Genomic DNA, 22241 nt, shown 5'->3' with positions numbered 1-22241 from the left:
TAATTTTTTTGTAAATGGGTAGATCTAAATATGTATAATATATCATTTAAGAAGAAGATAATTCTAATAAATCTAAATGAAACAAGAAACAGAATAAGACACAGAAAATAAAAAGATAACGGTCACAACTAATACTCCATGGTCGAGGGGTAAGGTTCTCGACTAGAAAGCTGAAGGTCACGGGTTCAAATCACGGCATGCGCAAGAAAATTTTATTTTTTTAATTTGTGTTATATCACATTTATTCATTTAAAATACTTGCGGCACGTTCCAGAGTGGAAGATACTCTCAGTATCACCCTGGGGTAAGACCACCATTCAGAATTGAAACATGGCTTGAAATGCCTTGTGTGTTTGGTGACCAGATTTGAATAGCCAGGTACTTTCCCACCTTCCTCTTCCCCGTCTCCTTCCCCTCCCCACTACCTGCAGCCTCACAACATACCCCAAATGGGGATGCCATAGTCTCACTGGTCCCAGACGGTTGGGAGCAGTTGGGACTCTTGTGCAGTGTTCGTATATTAAAAAAAATAGGTCCCAATGGTTGAGTGGATAGGATGCTGTCCCAGTAAGACAAGAGACCCTGGGTTCGATTCCTAGTTGTGACCTTTATCTTTTTATTTTCTGTGTCTCGTTAAATTTGGGAGGAAATAGTCCATTTAACCCTGAAACTTTTTTTGTGAACATTGGGTAAGTTTCTAATATTGTATTAAAAAAACACAATATTGATGACATCAAATAGTAAATTGTTAATTTCCAAAATAAAATAAATAAAAAGTATTTTAATTAAAAAAATATTTTTTTATTCAATATGAACACATCTTAAGATAACAGTACATCAACATTTCGACAGCCAAGTATGTATCTGAAAAACATTTTGTTTTTAGAACATTATTAAAATTAGCATACGAAGAAAATATTAACTTCAGAGATGACGAAATCATATTTCAATCAAATTAATCAAAGCATATCTAATATCATAACTTAACTGCGATACTAGATAAGAAAATAATATGAATAATTAAAGAAAATAAAACATTGGACAGTCAATATGAAATGTTATAAAAGACACACTACTGTCACAGTAATCCGTCACCCCAAAATCAAGCAGGACCAATTAGTGAAAGCGGCGGATTATAGAGCGTATATACAAGTATGCTGATAATTAAAAGAGGCATTTCGTAAAAACCATGAATACTATCGATCTTCCATAAAATTTTTTGTTCGCTTTTGGAAACAGCTCATCTCATAGAAATGGTATGTCCCTTACTGTCATGGTGAGAAATATGATCTAAACGGAGTTAGAAAGAGATAACCTCACACTTTATATTCAAATCTAGAAGTTAACCACAGAAGAATCAAAATGTACACCTCTATGAAACCAAAGCTTCAGACCGCAATTTGAAAAAAATTATGAAACTTTGCAAATTTTTTATTAATTATTTTTTATGAAATGACAAAAAAGTGAGGTTAAAATGAAGTTTGTAATACATTTATTTGGTAAAATGTGTGTTGGTTATTTTTTTATCATCGGTAATTTTACTTCAAAAAACGTAAAGTGAGCCATTTGAAAAAAAAATTGTGTTTAGAATATTTTGTTTATTTCACCTATCAAAAACAGTTTTTAGTTTTTGGATACATTCAGAACTATTCCATTTATTTGGATTTTCGGCCTAAGGGGTTAAAAGTTAAGTTGTATGTTTAAGATTGCGAGAAGACTCCATTTTGCAAATATATTAAATCAAAAAATGTGGCAGAATGAAATGAACAGAAACACCGCAACAGCTGCTAAAATACACTCCAGACTAATTGAAATTAAACATTAGTAATTAACTCTGGTGACCGGTAAAATGGTCAGCGATAGCAAGCTAGATGGCGGTATACTGCCATGGTAACAAGAGTAAGATAATACAGTCCATCGCGTAGGTGTATAAAACTTGGCGCTCGAGTCTAGGCACGCGGCGGACTACTAAACTTGACATACGAAAACCGGCGAATTATAGAGCTTGGTTTTGTGCTTTCAACTAGTAAAAATTATGGCAGATTATAGTAGTTATCGAATAATCGATCGGAGGATTACTGAGAGAGGACTGCTTAACATAACACTGCATATCAACAAAAAATGTTATAAAAGATAACGAATAACTTATGAAAAGAGATTTTATCACCTCATGCTGCGTATAGACATCAGAAAACACGCACAAGCCGAGCCACGAATTACAGGAAAGGAAACAAAGCACCCGCAAGCATCGTTTTGCACCATTTACGGTTGCTTCGTTCCTTTACCATAAGCCGTGGTTCAGCTCGGCAGTTTGGCTTGCGTGTTTATACGCACCCTTAGAATCTCAACACAATATTTGCACTTTTTACCAGAAGGCTAAACCACTGCAAACTCAAAGTTCAAAAGAGAAAATCAATAACATTTTATTATTACATATTATCCTTTGATGAATAATAATATTTTATTTTAAATGGAATGAAACCCAATTATAAGGTTCGTAAGAAGTTTTTTTATTAAAAGGGTCTATTTTCAGATGTTTGAAAACATAAATTGAAAAATGGCCCAATTTATCCCACATAAATTATTTTATCTGGTTCTTTGGAAAATATTATAAGAGAGTTTCATTATATGTTGACACTATAATATTATTTACTGGCCTGTCGACTGTGGATGGGACACCGGTGTGCTAAATACAATTTTTTTTTAAATGATTTAAATTCTTATGTACAAAAGAACTGTATGAAGAATAATTCAGAATTGCTTGCGCTAAATATGTATTGCTTTAGAAAATACTATTTATTTGATGTATGCAGCTTCTCTGTCGGCTTTGGAATAAATTATCTATGATTTTTCAACGTGTCATATTTTCTCAAGGACGTCATCACAGTCAACAGGTTGATACATAGAAACTAATAGATAAAATAAAACCCTCAAATTACTTGTATAGTACTCAAATTATTCATAAATGTTCAGCAAAAGGTGACAGAAGAACACATAGATAATAGAAACAGAGGGAGATATGACATGCAAGTGTGCCGATTGTCACTGAGCTACGACCAAACTGCTGAGAAACAAAGCCAATGGAAGTAATTTGGTTTGTATGTGGAAACACTGCTGTGCGTACATCCAATCAGTGGTAGGGTGAACGATGTTGTGTGTGCGGTTTCTTACTATTAATGGTTCATGGCGCATCGCCCTTGCTTCTATTATCTATGACTCAAAACAGATTATTAGGTGTAAGGTCTACAAATGACTTCACAGCGCGTTTAAGGCGTAGTATTAACGCAGACCAACACGATATAAGAGGAATAGTTATGAAGAAGAGTGGTAAAACTCAAATTATCAAATAATGTTTGGGGTGAGAGCTGTCTATGTCTGTAGGCGTTCCAGCACCTTCTTGTACGAGTCCTCGACGGTTTTGTATTGGCTGCACAGGCGCTGGAAGCCCTCCTCCACTCCCGACATGGAAACGGCTGCGGCATACTCCTCGGCTTTGAGGACCTTCTGCAGCTTCTTCAGCTCATTCTTCTTTTTCTGAAATAAGATAGTAAAATAAGTATCCCTAAGGCAAATGTTTTCATCTTTTTTGTAGAATGATGCAATAGAAAGTTTGAGATCTCAGCTTCTCGACCGTTCTTTACAAAATGAAAAGCAAGAACTCTTATCATATTCATTTGTTGCCAATCGAATAAGATTTACTTTAGTAAACTACAAATTTTTTTTAGGATGTATGCTTTGAATGAGCCTATTGGCATCGGCTGTGTTTAATGGACACAAATTTTTCGTGGCTGATGGCGCTTACGGCACACAAGCGGTTAAGGTTTGGAAGCAACTAGTAATTAAAATCTGATTCTTACAATTCTTAATTTAGTTTTGTGAACTCAAACATGGAGTTTCCAAGTATGTTGTATTTTTCGTTTCAGAACGAGATGCAACAATATTAATGACATAATTAAAATTCTACATAAACCATTATTGAACTTTTCAATTCTGGCATTCAAAGAATGGCTGACAAAACTTGTTATTACAAACAATTACTTTAATTAAATAACTGGACTCTTGTGCAGTATTCACATAAAACATGTAACAATTATTGTTATTGAATTTTATTGGAATAACTTCTTTTTAACAAGTTTTTAAGGTTATACACATTAATGTAATATATCATTGAAGAAGAAGATAATACTAATAAATCTAAATGAAACATGAAACAGTACAAGACATAAAAATAGAAATGTAACGGTCTCAATACAATAAAATTAAATATTCATTTAGACTTTTAGAAAAACTTAATAGGTTTCTCATTTAAAAAAAAACGGATATGTTTATCCGAGACACTGTCAAGGATACAAATAGATTCTTTAGAACTTTATAATTGTTCAAAAAGATAGCAGCCAAAAATTTAGGAAAAATTAGTTGAAGATAATATTGTTAATTCTGAATTTGAAGACATTGACAATAACGACGGAAAATAATTAGGTTCCAATGGCCAAGTGCTCACAGGCGGTATACAGGTACGACAGAAATCACGGGTTCGATTCAGTTGAGATTGTTGCCTTTTTATTTTTCAATATCTTGTTCTGTTTCATGTTTCATATAGATTTATTAGTATTATCTTCTTCGTCAATAATTATTATTATCTTTGTGCACTAACATTTAAAATAATGTAATTTCTTGATAATGAGTCCGGCGGCCCGTCGTTTGCTCTAATTCAATCCTGACTATTGTTCATGAAATGAAGGGCAATTAACTGGATCTGTTATAATCACATAAATCAGGTTAATTTCATACATCTCTATTCGACTCTGCCGGGTTTTGAACCTGTTGTCTTTCTGTCCAGAGCCCAGGAGCGTACCGTTATTGGAGATTGTTGCCGCACTGTTTGTTTTTGTTTCTATTTCTCGTTAAAAAGCTAATCATATTGATAATGAATAAATATGTTGATAAAGGAAGTAAAGCGATAAAATACAATAATGTGCATATCTTCATATCATACGGTGTATCAATGAAAGATTACTTTTAGGGTGGTCGGAAAAGTGAAGTGCTTATTGATTATGATAACTTTGAAGTGCCTGGCTTATGTGTGTTGTTTGCACAGCACATAATATATTAGGTATTCAAAAAGGTCCCTTAGTAAATACATAATGCGGAAAATAAATAAATTTTAAAGTATAATTTGATTGAAGCATCCTCTCCATTAAAGACTCCGTTGAGATGCTTGGAAGGAATATCAGCTATATGGTATTAGAGACTCTGATAGACAATAGAAATAAGGGAGATGGGCCATGAACCATTATTAGAATGAAACATCGTTCACCCACACTCATTGCTAATAATGTATGCTTAAATACTTATCTTTTGATTCTTGGATACATAAAAAAAAAATTTTTATGCATCTTTTATATGATAACAGACTTCCTTCAGCATTGATATCAAAGTATTCATTTCCTAATCTATGCAGGCGATATATTAAAGAATTTTGTTCTGCATTAGTGGCAGTATTATTACAATAATATATGAGTCGAGTTGGTCTACTACGTACATGATAATTTATATTTACAGGGGAGTCAAACCAGTTATTTTAAATAAAAAAATGTTTCTTCCTACTTAACAAAAGTATAACTTTCATTGGCTTCACCGCCTTGATAGCTTGTAGGAATCCTGATAAGCTTATTTGATTGATAAGATTGCAGAGTATACTGAAATACCGGCTCATGGAGTTTCTAAATGTTAATTCTTAATTCTAGCTAAGTTTTAGAGTAACATTATAAAACAGAAAAGCGACAAAATGGAATGATATTTCCCATTTATTCTGATGGCAGTATGCTACGCTAGCGCCTCCTAGCAGCGCGAGTTCTGCAAGTTTTCTTTAATATTTCACATTAACCCTTCCGGCTAATGTTCGCTTTTGGGAACAACTCATATGGTCTCAGAGAAATACTTGTGTATTCCTTACTGTTGTAGTTAGAAATATGATCTAAACGGTGTTAGAAAGAGAAAACATCACGCTTTATATTCAAATCTAGAAGTTAACCACAGAACAATTAAAATATGCAACTTTATGAAACCAAAGGTACCGACCGCAATTTGAAAAAATTTAATGAGACTGAAATGAGATATATTTGTCTAGTAAAATGAGTGTGTTATTATTTATTTTTTCACTATCAGTAATTTTAGTTTCAACAACAAACATAAAGTCAGCCATTTATAAGAGCCAATAATATATAGAGCAATATATGTGAGCCAATAAAATATGAGTGAGTATTTCTTCGTCTTTCAAAGATAGTTTTTGGATACGTTCAGAAATTTTCCATTTATTTAGATTTTATTGCTAAGCTGAAATACTACGACCGTCTGACAGAATGAGGCAGAGGCTTGAAGGGATAATAAATTACAGAAATCTAAAATTTAAAAAAATAAATATTAGGTAACCTACATACGACCTTACCGTTATTTTGTTCGTGCATAAAAAAATATTAAAGCGGCTATTAGGTTTGTATTAATAATTATAAGCCCACCACCGCCAACAAGTACTATTCATAAATTGAATTATTTGCCCCCATTGTCTGATTTGCCAGCCAATTCGTGAGTTAGGAGCATTATTAACCTGTTGGGTGAATTATTAACCTGTTGAACATCAGAGTAGGAACAAGTCAAAATACCCCAACTGTCGAGATAGAGAATTTGCGGAACTGTGCGAAAATTACCTTGACGAGTTCATCAAATATCACAATAATATTTTTTTTCTGTTTATCAGATAATCTATCTTATCTTAACCCTTTGCACTCCTAATTTTTTTTTAATTACCTACTACCAACTCCTTAATTAATTTACAAAAAAGGGATAAAAAGTGGCCTCAATAAAAAGTTAAACAAAATTTTTTTAAATATGTAATTTTTATTACTCTTTCTTTACAAAAAGAAATGTAAAACTATATTTTCACCTAATTACTGAGTATTATTTTCAAGACCGAACGACACATGTGCTTTCTCGGCCACAAAATATTTGCTACTAAAAACAGTAAAAACAAATGTAAATACACAAACAGAACAAAATATTATGTGATAACAAGTGAATAGGTATAATAATCCTTTGTTATGTGTTGGGAGAAATCCCTCAGCGCTTCCTATTGTTACGCAGGTAGACAGGCAAGTACCTACCTACTTACATGCGTCGCAACCAAATAACTGCGCAGTGCATTTACAAGGTTAAAAATAATACGATTTTAAAAATTATCTAAAAGGCGAAACTTGACGAGATATATGTATTTTGCGTATTCGGAATATTCAGAATGAGATATAAAGTGTTTAAAAGAAAAAAAAATACATTTGATAATTTAAATTATTTTTCGAAATTGCGTTACTATAATGTTGAGTATGACTCGACATAGGAGTTGGTGTAAGAAATATAATGTCGAGCCACACTCGACAAAGGAGTGGTATGAGTTAATATATACCAAAATTAAGCCGGCGTTTGTTTGCGCTCGCAAAAAGTCAAAAACTACCGGACCGATATTGCTGAAAATTTCAAAGTTTGTTCTTATTAGTGCCCGGAGTGTTTAGAGAGTGCTTTGAATGGTAGAACAAGTCGTGGAAGCCCGAGGTAACATAATGCAATATCTCTGCACCGGAATGAGATATGGAATCAAATTAAAGTCCATGTAATGTAGTTTTTTAACTGTTACATTGTGGTATACAGTAGTGAATGGTGGAAGAAGTCGGAGACGCCTGAGAAAGAAATTAGCAATAGCGAAGCATTGCGGCGTCCACAAGTTATTAATATATTTTATGTTTATATCATAAGACGTTTCCCCAGAAGAGCTAACTTTATCTAAAAAAAAAAAAATCTCCCTTTTGGAAGACAACAAATAAAAATGTAAATGTTCGTTTATGTGTTTTTATATACCTATATTATGTAGATGACACCTGTGAGAGGTAAAAACAGCAGTTGGTTGGTTTTTCTATCTGCACAGAGAGACTGAGTTACAGCAAAGCCAGCCGAGGAATTGAACATACTGCGCCTGGGTGGGAGCAAATGCGATGTCAACTCAGTCACTGACCGGTCGTAAACCTGAATATGTACCTACATACCTTACACGAAAAACAATAATCAAAAGGTGTTTTCAAAGAAATAATGACCTTTACTACTGCTAATACTACTTCGAAAACTTAAATATTTTCATTTTCGCAATGCCGATTCAGGTGAATGAATTTTGATATTCATAGAAAAATTATTCCGTAAGCTGTCATAGAGGCTACGTTCAAGAATGAAAAGTAGAATCTACATCGACATAAGCGATTCTGATTTTATCCTCTATACAGTTTTCAAAGCATAAAGGTTAAAATCAAATTGAAATAAATTCTCCGAGCACGGTCGTAAAAATTAGCGCTGGTCAATATTCTAAGGTATTTGGTGTAAATTACCTGGAAGGGAGCATTGAGCCGGTTCTTGATGTCCAGCCGATAGTCCTGGTACTGTCGCGGGTCGGAGGTGTCAGTATACTTCAGGCGCAGGATCTCGTACACGCGGCGCGCCTGGCGCCCGTTTATCTTGTACTTGCTCTGGGCTTGCTTGGCCATGTCTTTTGTAAATCTGCAAAGTTAAACACATCAAGACGAGTGCATATCCGTATTTTTGGAAATAAAACTAACGGTTCATCGAGGAAGTGTGATATTCAATAATATGGAACAAAATAACTGAGTAACTAGAATTATAAATAGTGATTTTAGAACAAATCAGTGAAAAATCACAGGATAGTCTGACTTCTTGCCAAATCAGTTTCTATTTTGAAAATACCAATTAAAATAATTTTTTATTCAAATTATATCACGGGTATCAATTTTGAAAAAGACACTTAAATCCAAAGTAATTTGAATTCATTGAACCAGAGTTACTCAGGACGCACAAACAACCGAAATTAGCATATATGAATATGGTAGCTTCAAATACTACACACAAACCTAACGAAACAAAAGTTAATTTTTAAGTTCTATGAAAGTATTTTTCAAGTTCTGTTAGTATTTCAGTTCTGTCAAGCAACTAGCCTATAATGATATAATAACAGAACTTGAATAGGACTTTCACAGAACCCGAAAATGAATGTTTAAATCCTTAGTAAATGGTTGTAATGAAATATAATTTTGTGTTCAAGGCTTATGTCAATAATAACATTCGATAATCTGCAAGGTAAAGTAGAATTCACAGTCGTTGGTTGTTGGCCGTTAGAACAGCCTCCTGTTCTCGGGTCTCTAGTAGGTCCAGTCAATCCCTTCTTTACCGGGCGACACGCGCGGCAGCTGGAGTAGTTTCCGTGTTGGCCGACAGAGCGCACCTCTGGCGGCATAAGAGCAAACCAAATGACTGGCGTCAATATTTAAATATGCAGCTAACAATATATACAAATGCTTAGCAGTATTATCTATGGCCAAAAGATAGTTTGAACTTTCTCAAAGTTTCTTGGGCCATTTTTCACATTGTTGCATAATTGACAAAAAAATGCGGATTACTAACCCATTCAATATATTATTACGATCAAAGGCGGGAAGGTTTTCACAGTTCTGGACGTCCACATAGTCCCGGATCCTCTGGAAGTCCTCGGATGGATCCTCCACAGTTATATCCACCACGGAGCTTATCGGGATGTAGTGCAAGTATACGGCCTGAAATCGAGATACAGCCACTTTATCTTTTACATCATTTGCGAATATGGAAAAAACATCTTGCAAATCAAAAATTCACGCACTTTCCTCGGATGTGTATTATCATATTGACGGTCTCAATGAACAATGCAAAGTATGAAAAATTATTTGAATGACTTTTTCATACATCTTGTTTGCAAAAACAATAAAAACAGATTTTTTTAAATGTGAATATCAACTTCCAACTGTATGGAGCTCGTAAGGCTATGGAATCGCCTATTGGGGTGTGCTGTGAGACTGAAGATGGTGGAGATGGGAAGGAGATGGAGAAGAGAAAGGTGGGGAAGTACCTGGCCATTCGGATATGGTCACCAAACAAGGCTAAAGCCATTTCAAGCGACATTTAAATTCTGAATAGTGGTTTTACACCATAGCGACACTGAGAGTATCTTCCACTCTGGAACGTGCCGCAAATGTACTGTTTATTAATTTAAATAAATAAATTGTGAAACAACACAAATTAATAAAATAAAATTTATTTGTGCACGCCAGGATTTGACCTCTGGATTGCTAGTCGAAAGCCTTACACTTCGTCAAATGAAAGTAAACTTTAAACAGCTATAACTTTCATTGGCTTCGCCCTTTAATAGTCGGTGCAGTTTGATTGTAGCTCTGTGACAGCCTCCACACCATATCTCCCTTTGTTTCTAGTATTTAATATGGTTTAACGTAACGGTACCTGCAGCAGCTGGGCACCAAGGCCCATCCTCTGGAAGGGCGGCAGCACCAGGCACTGAGAGATGCGGGGACGCGTGTGGAAGGGGTATGCATAGTAGCGGTACACGGTGCAAAGGCCGGCCACGGCACGGTGCACGCGCCCGTCACTGCCGGTGTAGCGCTCAAAACTGAAACAACCAATCATCAGTTAATTTTTTTTTTAAACAGTAATACCGGTGACATTTGAGAATAAAATTTTAAACACCAATTGTTCAATAGATAAACTTGTGGTACTCTGTACCTACCTACGGACCGCGAGGAGCGGGGAGCACCTCAGCGGTAGTCTGTGGTTCATTCCGTATTCTGTAAGCTCACAGATAATAAAGGATCTCTGTAAATACTTAACCTGCCTTACGTGATTGAAGACCAACCCTGAATCCAAGTTCTTATGTGAATCTACAGAATACTACAGTTTAACTGTTTAACTGTGAATGTAATGCCATATTTTAGTGCTTATTGTCTTTACCATTTATATATTTCCACAGTTTGAATATATGCACAGGAAACCATAATTTCCGAGTTATTCCGCACAATGTTCCGATGGGAGTCAAAATACATAAAGTGATAACATCTATTCAGTAAATGCGTGAACTCCGCTGGTGCCAAAATACAGGCCGACGAAATGCTATTCAAATTTGGCTTTAAAGCAAGTCTATGCATTTAGACGTCAGTTCTAAATACAAGATTTTAGCATTGAATGCGTAGAAATATCGGTACAATTTATTATTATTTGTTATCTTTAGCCACTAGGCTGGGTCTCTCACCGGAGTGGGAATCTCGAACATAGCATTAGACCGGAGCCCGCATGGGTTCAGGATTTTATTTTGGGTCTTTCAACTATTGGGGGTAAATTATGCAGTTTAGGATTATGAGGTTAGCAGGGACCTTGATCCCCTGTCATACTGCATTATGATTGCAAGGTTTAATGTCTCGGAAATGATTAAAAATTACATATGTCACCTGTCGCAGGTTAAACATGCTTTTTTTGAAAAACAGCTCCATCTGTTGGACGTAAAAGCAAGACGTGCTATTGTTTCTCTATCTGCACTGACAGACTGAACCACAGCAACGCATGGCGGGGTATAGTTAGTCTAAAATAATATTATATAGTTTTTGACAACATAGAATTTATGAAATGCATTTAGTCATCAATGCAAAACAATACTGGTTATATAGTACCTGAGTGGACAAATGCGACAGAATAAACAAGGTTGACTCGTACTATAAAGAAGGTTAACTCACAGTATAAAGAAAGTCCACTGATCGTCGTCCACGTCGATGAAGGACGCTGCGTCCACGTACCACAGCAGGAAGGTCTGGAGGCGCGTGTGGAAGGCCAAGAAGCCGGGGGTGGTGATCTCGCAGAAGTACGCCTCAAACTTCCTTTCGGGCATCTCCTCTGCAAGTGGTTGTCGATAATATTAAGTTTTGATTTGCAGTAGAATGGGTGAACGACGTTGGCAACACTTTTGTGCGAGTCGTTTCATAAGTGGTTCACCACCTATCTCCCTTGTTTCTATTATCGATGGGTAAAAGTATTGCTTACACTTGTCACAGGGCTAGGTTCTGCATATTTGATTCCTTTTGTAGCCAAATGGATAGGACAAACAGGCATTACAATTTATTCAAGACAGCATTAGCATATATTTTCTCCTAGCTGCCCTACGGACAAACATGTCGATGGTTCTATTGATTGGGAGATTCTCAAAAGAATCTTAACCTCTAAGCGAAAATACATTACATGTTTTAAATAAATTTCACAATGTACGAATTCTTAGCAATAACATTCAGAAATATCAAACAGAAGTAACGTGTATGATCCTAAATCAATATGTGAGCATAGAATGTATCGTTATCCTACATTCCTCTTCCTCTCTTCCTTACCTAGAACTAGTTCTAAGGCACAATAAAACTCCATCTCTAGGCAATTTTAGCTTAAGAAACTTTTTTGGCTTAACTTCGATTAACCCTTAAATGCATGATTTATTAATTTTTCTGGAAAAAAAAATGTAGATATTTACATGCATATGCAAGGAAATATAAAGAATTTTTTTTTTGTAATTTTTTAATGATATTTGATTAAAAAAAATTGTTGCAGATTTACAACACCATGTATTTAATAAAAAATAAAATGAACAATTTACGTATGAAAAAAAATAAAAAACCTAAAAAAAATTCTCAAAACTTATAAGTGTACCCGAAAAATACGAGTTATTACATATAAGTATTGTATTATTGTATCTACTGACCTAAGAAAATCAAAATAATAACAGCAAAACCAAACTGTAATTCTAACCTCCAACCAATTTTCGAAAATCTTCACTTTGTTAAAGAAAAAGTGTCATTTGACATTCGCGAAAGAAAAAAAAGGTGTTGCCACTCGATAAAATATATTACCGTGAACTTGATAATTCTAAAACGGCATGCATTAAGTATACACCAAAGAGTTAAAGGTGGTTTGAACGGTATGTTGCAGTTTTGCAACAGTATGCATTTAAGGGTTAACACACTTCGGCCGGGAAAGGTAGTTCTACCCGTTCGGTCGATTGATGCTTTAGGCCGGGAAGGGTAGTTCTACCTTTTGCGCCGGCCACATTTCAATAGCAGAAAAGACGGAATTATTCAATGTTTTTACACGAATATTATATACCAATCTCTTTGTAAAGGTCCCAACTATATGTACATGATTATCGAATCGTAATGCAAGTCTTTTTTTAAATTTATTTTCGTGCCTTTTGTGTACATCGGTATTTCAACAAAGGGATAGTATATTATTTGTTAGTGAAATATTTCAATTCCTGGAATGAGGGTTATTATGACCGTGAAACCCGATTCGAATCTCTTTCTCTGTTCGGCACTCACTCAACTCCTATGTGCAAGCAAGCGGGAGATGTCGGGCGTATTTAAAGAAAGCAGGTATGAGCAAATACCGATATGCGGACCGTAATAAACATATTACAAGGTTAATTGACTTGCATTTCAAATAATATTCGATTTTCGTTTAGTACTTTTACAGCTTGGGTATACTGAGTTACTATGTAGAAATTTTTATTAAAATATTTTAATTATTTTCGAATATATAGCGATTTAAAACAAATTAAAGAAAATCGCACGGGACCACAGACATAGGAATTAATAGACGAGAAGATAATGGCGAGGGGTAAAATCAACTGTTGAAGAACGAAGGGGGTAAAGCTGACTGTGATTCGTCAATAAATCAATCTGACAGTAAATAGGCATCTCGCATTATAATATCACCATTTAGTTCTTAAAAGTAAAATCTGCTTTTGAATGAATAGACATTTTTACATGGGAGCGCAAATTACTCGCCACGTTATGAACAAATTTGCGAAGTCCAAATTCGGCAAAAAATTTCTTCTATTTTCAGAGTCGAATATTTCGTTTAAGTATTTAGTTAAGACACTTTTATAAATATTCATAATTTACTTCCCAGCAACCAACCAGCTTTGTGTTTCGCGTCCAGACGTTTCTCAATGTGATAGTATATGTTTCTACAACTGATCCATATTATATGATGTGAATATGCTTAAAATTAAGTAAAATAATGCTTATATATGGAATGTAATACGACAATTGGGTTTATTCTCTTTTTCACATCTATTTTTACAAGTTTTCATAGCACAAGTCAACATTTTGCCGTGTTATTTCGTAAAATGAACCGATGATGCCTCGACCATAGTTCGCACAAGAATGATGACGTCACGTTTTCAAATTTCACTTGAGGCCATACGCGAGCACAGCCGGCTCCAATGGAACCGGTATGGGGAGTGGGGATAATACGCTTTTAATCACTTAGGGCAGGTCTACTAATATTCATATGTCTATGCACGGGACCTTTATTTTCGCCCGGACTCAGCATAGCGCCAGCGCAAAAAATACCCGGCCGAAATGTGTTAACATTATAATATGTGTATTTATCTCTGGCTTGAGCCATTGAATTAATAATCATGTATTGTTTCATAGTGCTTTCACACATTATCTTTGCATTCTATGAATAAGCTGTTCGTTTCTTACAAATAAATAAATATCCGAGAATAAACGGGGCCCTCAGGATCACAGCTAAGAGCTTATATAGATTTTTATTTTTATTTATTTATTAACATTCAAACCTGCTAAACTACTTATGTAGTTTGTCAGCAGGTAGGTACATAATGACAACATTTTTGCAATAACATGACAATGGTAAACAGTATGTAGGTATGTATAATGTTGATGATAAATTAACAATAAATGATAAGTTGGGTAAATTACAGAATTGTATAAATATAAATATGTAAGAAGCAGTATAAGCCTCATATAACAAAAACAAGCACAATGAATTTAATATGAACAAATGAATATAATCAAGTGAATATAATCAACAAGTACTTCTATGGTTTTAATATACATAAGGTAATACAAATTTATAACGATTTTCGATTTCCCTAGAATGTGAATTCCAATTAGGAAAACAAGGTCTTCAGTAGTGCATCAATATAAATCCTCATTATCTAATAGCCATTTCCTTAGATTATATTTGACTTTGGCTGTAAAAACGTTTATATTTTTAATTGTCATTGGTAGTTTATTAAATATTCTGGGTACAATAAAGTTTAGGGTTCTTTCACCGTATTTATTGGTACATTTCGGGACCACCAATCCTTCATTTTGGGTGAATCTTGTATTATGTTTATGGAAAACTCTTTCCCTATACAAGGAATCAGACAATATAAGATGTTGACTTACAATATTATAAAACAATAATCCTCTGACAGGTAAAACATTCAGAGACTTGTATATTAATTTGGTGTCGTTTCTGTGTGCATTGGTATATTTATGTATTAACAATTTTGTAAGGGAGTTTTGTAATGTTTGGATATAACTTATATTAGTTTTACAAGAATGTCCCCAAGAAGTGATTCCATAACGGATTGTGGATTCAGCCAGAGATAGATAGATTAATTTTAAAGTACTTACAGGCACAAAATATTTTATTTTATAAATTCTACCCACAATAGACCGTAGACGTTTACAAACATTAGTAATGTGTACATCCCATTTCATGTGGCAGTCAATAGTAACACCCAAATATACATAATTTTTGACAAAATCAATGGTTTCACATGAACAGGGCTGTGCAACATTTCTGTGTAAGCAGTCAAAAGTATGTGTATATAACGAAGGGATTAAATTGTATCTGGCGTGTGGTGATCTTATGTGCATAATTTTAGTTTTTTTGGCATTTATTAAGCAATAAAATTTTTAGCATAAAAATCAAGCTGCATAAGGTTCATTGCAGTTATCAAATCCTCGTGTGATATTACGAGTGCCGTATCGTCTGCGTACACAAAATGTTTAACGAAAGAAAACAATTTACTCATAATTGAGACGTATATAATATACAGGGTTGGCCCTAAAATTGACCCTTGTGCAACACCTGTTGAAATATATTTTCTTTTGCTAAATTTTTTTAGAATTTTTACTGTTATTTGTCGATCCGATAATAAATTTTTTAACAAAACTAGTAGCTTTCCTCGTATTCCTATTGCATCCATTGTTTCTAAAAGTTTATTTTTATCAATGGTATCAAACGCCTTCGAGTTATCTATGAATAAAACCAACACATGTTTTTTTAAATTTAATTCATGATTTACGTGATTTGAAAATTCCTGAAGCAACATTTCCGTACTTTTTTTCTTTTGAAAACCATACTGGTCATACTGGTGATAAATCTACAAAAGTTCTTCGCCGATTGATTTGAAATTTTGACACAACGTTGCATTTGAATACGCATGTGTTTTTATATACCTATATTATGTAGATATATTTAAAAAAAAAAAAAAATGTCACCTGTGACAAAAAGGTTAGGTAAAAACATGCTAATTTAAATAAACAGCTCCATCTGTTGGACGTAAAAGCAGCACGGGCTATTGTTTTTCTATCTGCACAGACAGACTGAGCCACTGCAACGCGTGGCGGGGTACAGCTAGTTTTCCAATAAAATGTATGTATGTCACAAAGCATGCCGCGCACACAAGTTAATAATTATAAATAATACTTAAATAATTTGTACAGTGCCATTTTTGCGAGAAATCACCTTAACTTCTTGATTGCCGATTCAGTTTTCATAATAATTTACGTGTTTTTTGCATAATTTCATTTTTGTAAATTGTACCGTCTAATCAGATAATGTGCTTACATATTTATAAAAAATATATATATAATCTGCTTGTAGTCTCCCCAGATTAGCTAGTTATATCAGAGAAATGATTTACACGCTGGCGAACAAGAGGTTACGTGCGCTGTACAAATTTATGTCTTTTTTAGTGTCCTATCTTATTACTAACTTATAGACGTGACAATCTATTATAACAACTTATGAACAAAAGATTGCATCCATCGGTTTGTCAGTCAATAATTCAAAACTTTACATACAATAATATTATGCAATGCATTTGACAAATGAACATTATGATGTTATTTCATATTATACATGAGAAAAGTGATAAAAGGTTAGATCGATAGCTACATAATATTGTCAAACTCACCGTGTTTAATAGAGAAGGAGTGCACCAGAGTGCCGTAGGGTACAAAGTCATATTCCTTGGCCAGACTCTTGACCAGATCCTCCGTGTTGGTCATATAGTTGGGAGCCAACACCTCCGACAGCTTGCCCGCTATATCGTCAGGTTTCACCCCATCGAACTGAGCTGGGTCAACCTTAAAACATTGCACACAAGTTATAGGCATACCCATAAATAAACCATTCATAAGATCAATATCTTCGGGCTTTTTGTATGAAACAAATTGGTCCTAAAAAATCATAGATATTCCCAATATATCATTATACTATACACCAATGAAAAACTCTGAAAGTTTATTCCATAGACTTTGAGAGTTTTTCATTGGTGGATATAGTTTGGTGAATAGGATATAGGCACCAATATGACGTCACAATATTCACAGTTCCAATTTTATATATCAGATTTATACCCCCCTGGGCATACCAATGACAGGTCCATTCGTTAGTACCATAGATAATAGAAAAAAAGTATTTGGCATGAAAGCCTTCCGACTGTCGCCAACCTCCAACCAAAATGCACAGACTATCATAGTGGCAGAGTAAATAAAATTTATGCGTTTGGTCAAAGACGGGGCACCGTTGTGCGTAGATGCGATTTTCAGTAATATGAATAAACGATGTTAGCGACATTTTTGTGTGTGCAGTTTCATACTATAATAATGCGTGGGCTTAGGATCACAGGGGTCTAGCTACAAAAACTGGTGTTTTGAGTTAAGCTTGGTTTCGGTCATATTTATTAGTGACACGAAGCTCTATTTCATACATACGCCGTTTAAGAGATACAGTTAGGCATATGAGAATGCCAATCTTTATATGCGTTTATCTCAAAACTATGTTTTTGTAGATATCTGTGATGCTAAACCCCCGAATGGTTCATGGCACATCTCCCTTGTGAATATAATCAATGGTTGTAGCCTTTCCATATTATGACGCATGTAAGATCACGAAAGCTCTCAAGGACGATACCTTCGACCACAGACCATTACCAAAAAAATTTGACAATGGCAATAAACATACTAATGGATTTTTTCAACGTAAAAGAGTTCCTACTGCTGTAACAATATCAACAATATAAGTCTAGTGCTGACATCTATGTCTGTCTCTTCTTCGACCTTGTTTGTAACGTCGTTTTATTACACCTACAATGAAAACAGTTTCACCGTGCATCTCAATTGCAATCTGTTTTTGTAAAATACTTTTTCGCCTCTTCTGTAAAATGACCAAATATGACCAAATGAAGTGGAGATGGATTGTTGTCAACAATATAAAATGGAGCAGTATATAGAGTGAGATTCCAGTTGGCAATCATATAGCTAGTCGATTTAAAAACCTAGTTTTTTTTTAAATTGTATAATGTGTATTACAGATTTATGTAATCCTATTACAATACACATGAAATAATTTACAATAAACTTAATAAATACATGAAATATTTTAAAATAATATATTTTAGAGTTCTTGCCTAAAATGAGTCTTGATGATATCAAGGCCAATGTTAAAAATGTCAAAAGACCTAGAGATATCATTAGCAGCAACATACTACGCTGGGCCAGAATGTCTGTTCTGCCATGTGTGGAATACAGGTCGTGGTGTCGACCCTGGCAGTAGTTGTTCGGTACAAACAATTTATAGCATTCGAGGAGGTATGGGTTGGTATGGGCTACTAACAAGGAATTGTAAAATGGATCAGGATAGAGACACTGCAGCATGAAACAATTTATGTATCGGTCAGTGAGAAAGAGACCTCACGGGTGCAAACACAGTTTTAATGGATAAATCAAACCTTTACAAATAATTCAAAATTATATCATCAAAGTTATGTATAGTCGGAAAAGAACATTTTCAACGGATGAGTTATACGAAGAATCTAAACTATTCTGTCTCCGTAAACTATTTATTTTGCAAACTATGAAATACATCTTTAAAAACAAAAATAAATTCGAAATAAATGAAAACAGAACCAACATTAAAAATAATAATGTATTTTATACTCCCCAAACGAACACAAAACAAATGCAAACACACTGCAGTTTCATTGGACCTCGTACTTTCAATCTTTTACCGAAAAATATTCAAGTGATAACTAAACTTCCTCAATATTTAAAAGAATTAAAATTATGGCTTTTCGACACAGCAGTTGAAACTTTTTTTATTTAATTTGTATCAATTTATGTTTCTCATAAAATATTCACCATATATTACATATATTACAATAAACACTTATAACTTCACTATACACTATTATAAACACTTTTTATACAAAACGCTTATACAAAATGTAATCTTGTTTTTATTTTATATGCCCACAATTTGTTTATTTCTAGGTACAATAAAATAATAACTTAAATATATTACCCACGCAGGGGCTGCGCCTTAGTGGGTTCCCATTATTCTTATTGATTTATATAATATTGTATGTAATTAATGTAAAAATTGGGAAAAATAAAGGAAATAAAAAAAAAAAAAAAAAAAAATGGATACATTTCAACTGGTGGTTGGGATGTAGCAATGAAGCTTACAAAAGAGGCTTTAAAAATTAAATTAAGGATATTAATAAATTAATATTCGCGCATTTCAGAACACCTTCGTAACCTTCACTGGCTCAAGTGCCTTGAAAGAATCCAGTACAAATTATGCTGGATGGTGTTTAAATCCATCAAATGGCCCCACCGTACATCTCTGAACAATGCGTCCTGAAAAACACTGGTCTGAGTCAGTCAACTCTTAGATCAACTACATCATCAGCTATAGACAGACTGATGGAACCTAAACGCAAGCCAAATACTAAGTTTGGTGATCGCGCTTTCGTAGCATCTGGGCCGAAGGCTTGGAATAAACTCCCTCTGGAACTAAGATGCATAAGAAGTCCAACAAAATTCAGGTCAAAACTAAAACCTTACCTCTTTAAGCTATCATATCCTTTAATGAAATATACCTGCCTGAGAGTAGCATTCTCGTATTGCTTATAATACATCCTAATCACACTTCTTATTGGATTTACATTATTCGAAATCTGTCTTATACGAGGCACGAATCACATTTAGGAAGATAAATTTTAATCAAAACCTTGTACTGTAGTGCCACCCAGTATAAAATGTACTTTTCCTTTTCTAACACGCTCATTAAAGAACATAAATACATATTATTAAAATAAATACCGGAAAGTCCTATTATGTCATGTGCGTGCGAACCATATATGTAAATTTCTCTAATACACAATAAACCGTGTTAATTTCAAGTGACATACCAGGTAAGTACGGTAATGTATATTATCTGCCTGTACAAAATATAAATATATAAGAATAATAACATATGTACATTCTAGCATCACATTCATCAATCAAATGCATTGTAAATATAGTTTTGTATAAGTGATCGACAAACCGGTGGATGCAAACTGTTAGCCATAAATTGATAATATATATTTGTACAGCGCCCTTGAGGTGATTTTGCACAAAAACGGCCCTTTACAAATCATCCAATTATTATTAAATTGCTAAACAAGCAGTGAGCAAAATTATGTGTAACAATACCCTTAGATAATTTTTTTTAAATTGCCAAAGGCAAAAGTTTATAGATTGAATTTTATAATACCTTTTCAGTGTAGCTGATTCCTAAATAAGTCTGCAATGAGGCTGCCGTATAATAAAGACGAATGTGAAGGTCTGTGTATCCAAATATGTTTTCACTGTCTCCAAATACTTGGTGACACATTTCAGGGCTAAAAGCAGCACTATCATCCTCAATATCTTCCGGAGTGCGAACTGAAAAAACAACAAGCTTAGTATCAAAACAACCAAGAAAATGACTAAGCAGTACTGACATGTTGTACCACAAAAAAATGCACAGATTTTTTAAATAACTTACTTAGTTTTAGTTCCAAGACAGTATTAGCATCCACCACAAGATGAGACAAAGCGTCCATCCTGAAACAAGCAAATAAGAGTACATATTTATTATGACCGGTTTTTCATTTCATTTGGTAAACACATTCATTGAAATGGAAGACGAAATTGCCGCCAAAATTTAATGATTTCTTTTAGCATATTTAGGCGGAATCGAGATAAAATAAATAGGAAATTACATGTTTGACGACATCTTGCGCTTTTGACTTCGTGTTTCAATGTCTAAAACTATTATTTAAATAATAAGTTTAGTAAAAATTCACAGTATTTTCCTACGCATACCCAGCCACCATTCGACAAAAATACCATAGATAATATTTAAATTTAACCCGAGATATTTGACAGTTTTGTGAAAGTGTTGCCAAAGACAAGGAGGTAGATAAATCTGATTAATTTGTCTATTACAAAGTAAAATTAAAAAATTGCATCGGACAAAATAAAGGATAGTTGAAGGGGTAAATAGTAATAATATTTTCATAATTCATTTGGGTTCTAATAAAACTGACGTATTTTGACGTATCTTGTGACAAGGAATTCTTTTTGTCTAAGAATTATTCAAAACTTCATTGATCAAGCCAAGGTACATAAATGTTTTGGTTTCTCTGCACCACATCCAATATACGCGCGTTCTATGTCCACTTATTTAAGAAAATATTGTCCTAATTATTAATTTAAAATTTAATTTTTATTTTCACCATAAAGATCATTTTTTGATAATAACTTTATTAAAGTCAAATAACACATAGAAAAATATTTTTATGGAGATGATGAAAACAGAACGCTCCAATAAATAAAATCTTTGCGATAAACTCTGGTTTCATCCAGTTATTGATTCTTCTGCAATTATTAATATTCGTTTCCTAGTAATCTACAACTTCTCCACTGTCAATGTTTTAGTACAGGGATCAACAAACTTTCAGTGAAGTTGTCAACAACAAATGATATAACAAATAATGTATCAGAGAGCGATATACATACCATATATATATATATATATATATATATATATATATATTATATTATACAATATGAGCCATAAAAGCCTATGAAAGAGGCGGTTCGCGAGCCGTGGTCGGCCGACCGATGTATTAGGAAAGGTTTTTTTTAAATTATATATTTTTTAATTTTGTGACTATTTAAACATTGTAAAACCAAAATATTATAGTGAATGTATGTATATTAATTGTATTTCTTTGTCCTCACTAGGGTATCCTGTGCTATATAAAATATACGACAAATATCGCCCAGAAAAAAATGAAGGTAATTCTTTCTTTTGGAATATTATGCAATTATTGTTAACTATTTTCATCATACATAAATTAAGTCCTATAGCCCCTT

The 22241-nt window shown here is 33.9% G+C and overlaps 1 protein-coding gene across 1 annotated transcript; it reads right to left on the bottom strand.

Moving 5' to 3' along the window:
- Positions 1 to 809: 809 nt before the first annotated feature.
- Hat1 (histone acetyltransferase 1) lies at positions 810 to 21210 on the bottom strand. Its single transcript, XM_089640391.1, has 9 exons — positions 21083 to 21210; positions 20866 to 20924; positions 20593 to 20762; positions 16964 to 17135; positions 11658 to 11814; positions 10378 to 10543; positions 9511 to 9659; positions 8424 to 8592; positions 810 to 3534 (listed from the first exon to the last, which is right to left on the bottom strand). Exons 1-9 carry the CDS (start codon positions 21094 to 21096, stop codon positions 3370 to 3372), a joined length of 1221 nt encoding a protein of 406 aa, XP_089496517.1. The 5' UTR covers positions 21097 to 21210; the 3' UTR covers positions 810 to 3369.
- Between the last annotated feature and the right edge of the window lie 1031 nt (positions 21211 to 22241).

The sequence above is a fragment of the Hesperophylax consimilis genome, chromosome 15 (assembly GCF_061612785.1).
Source record: "Hesperophylax consimilis isolate HC1 chromosome 15, BYU_Hcon_1.0, whole genome shotgun sequence".
NCBI classification, from domain to species: Eukaryota; Metazoa; Arthropoda; class Insecta; order Trichoptera; family Limnephilidae; genus Hesperophylax; species Hesperophylax consimilis.
Note: the sequence above shows the minus strand (reverse complement) of the source record. Positions and strands in the feature narration are given on the sequence as shown.

Coding starts and splice junctions, on each gene's coding strand:
- Hat1 (XM_089640391.1), bottom strand. Junction 10,544..11,657: donor CAGTGGACTTTCTTTATACT/GTGAGTTAACCT, acceptor TGGTTGTTTCAG/TTTTGAGCGCTACACCGGCA. Junction 3,535..8,423: donor GGCTCAATGCTCCCTTCCAG/GTAATTTACACC, acceptor ATCTTATTTCAG/AAAAAGAAGAATGAGCTGAA.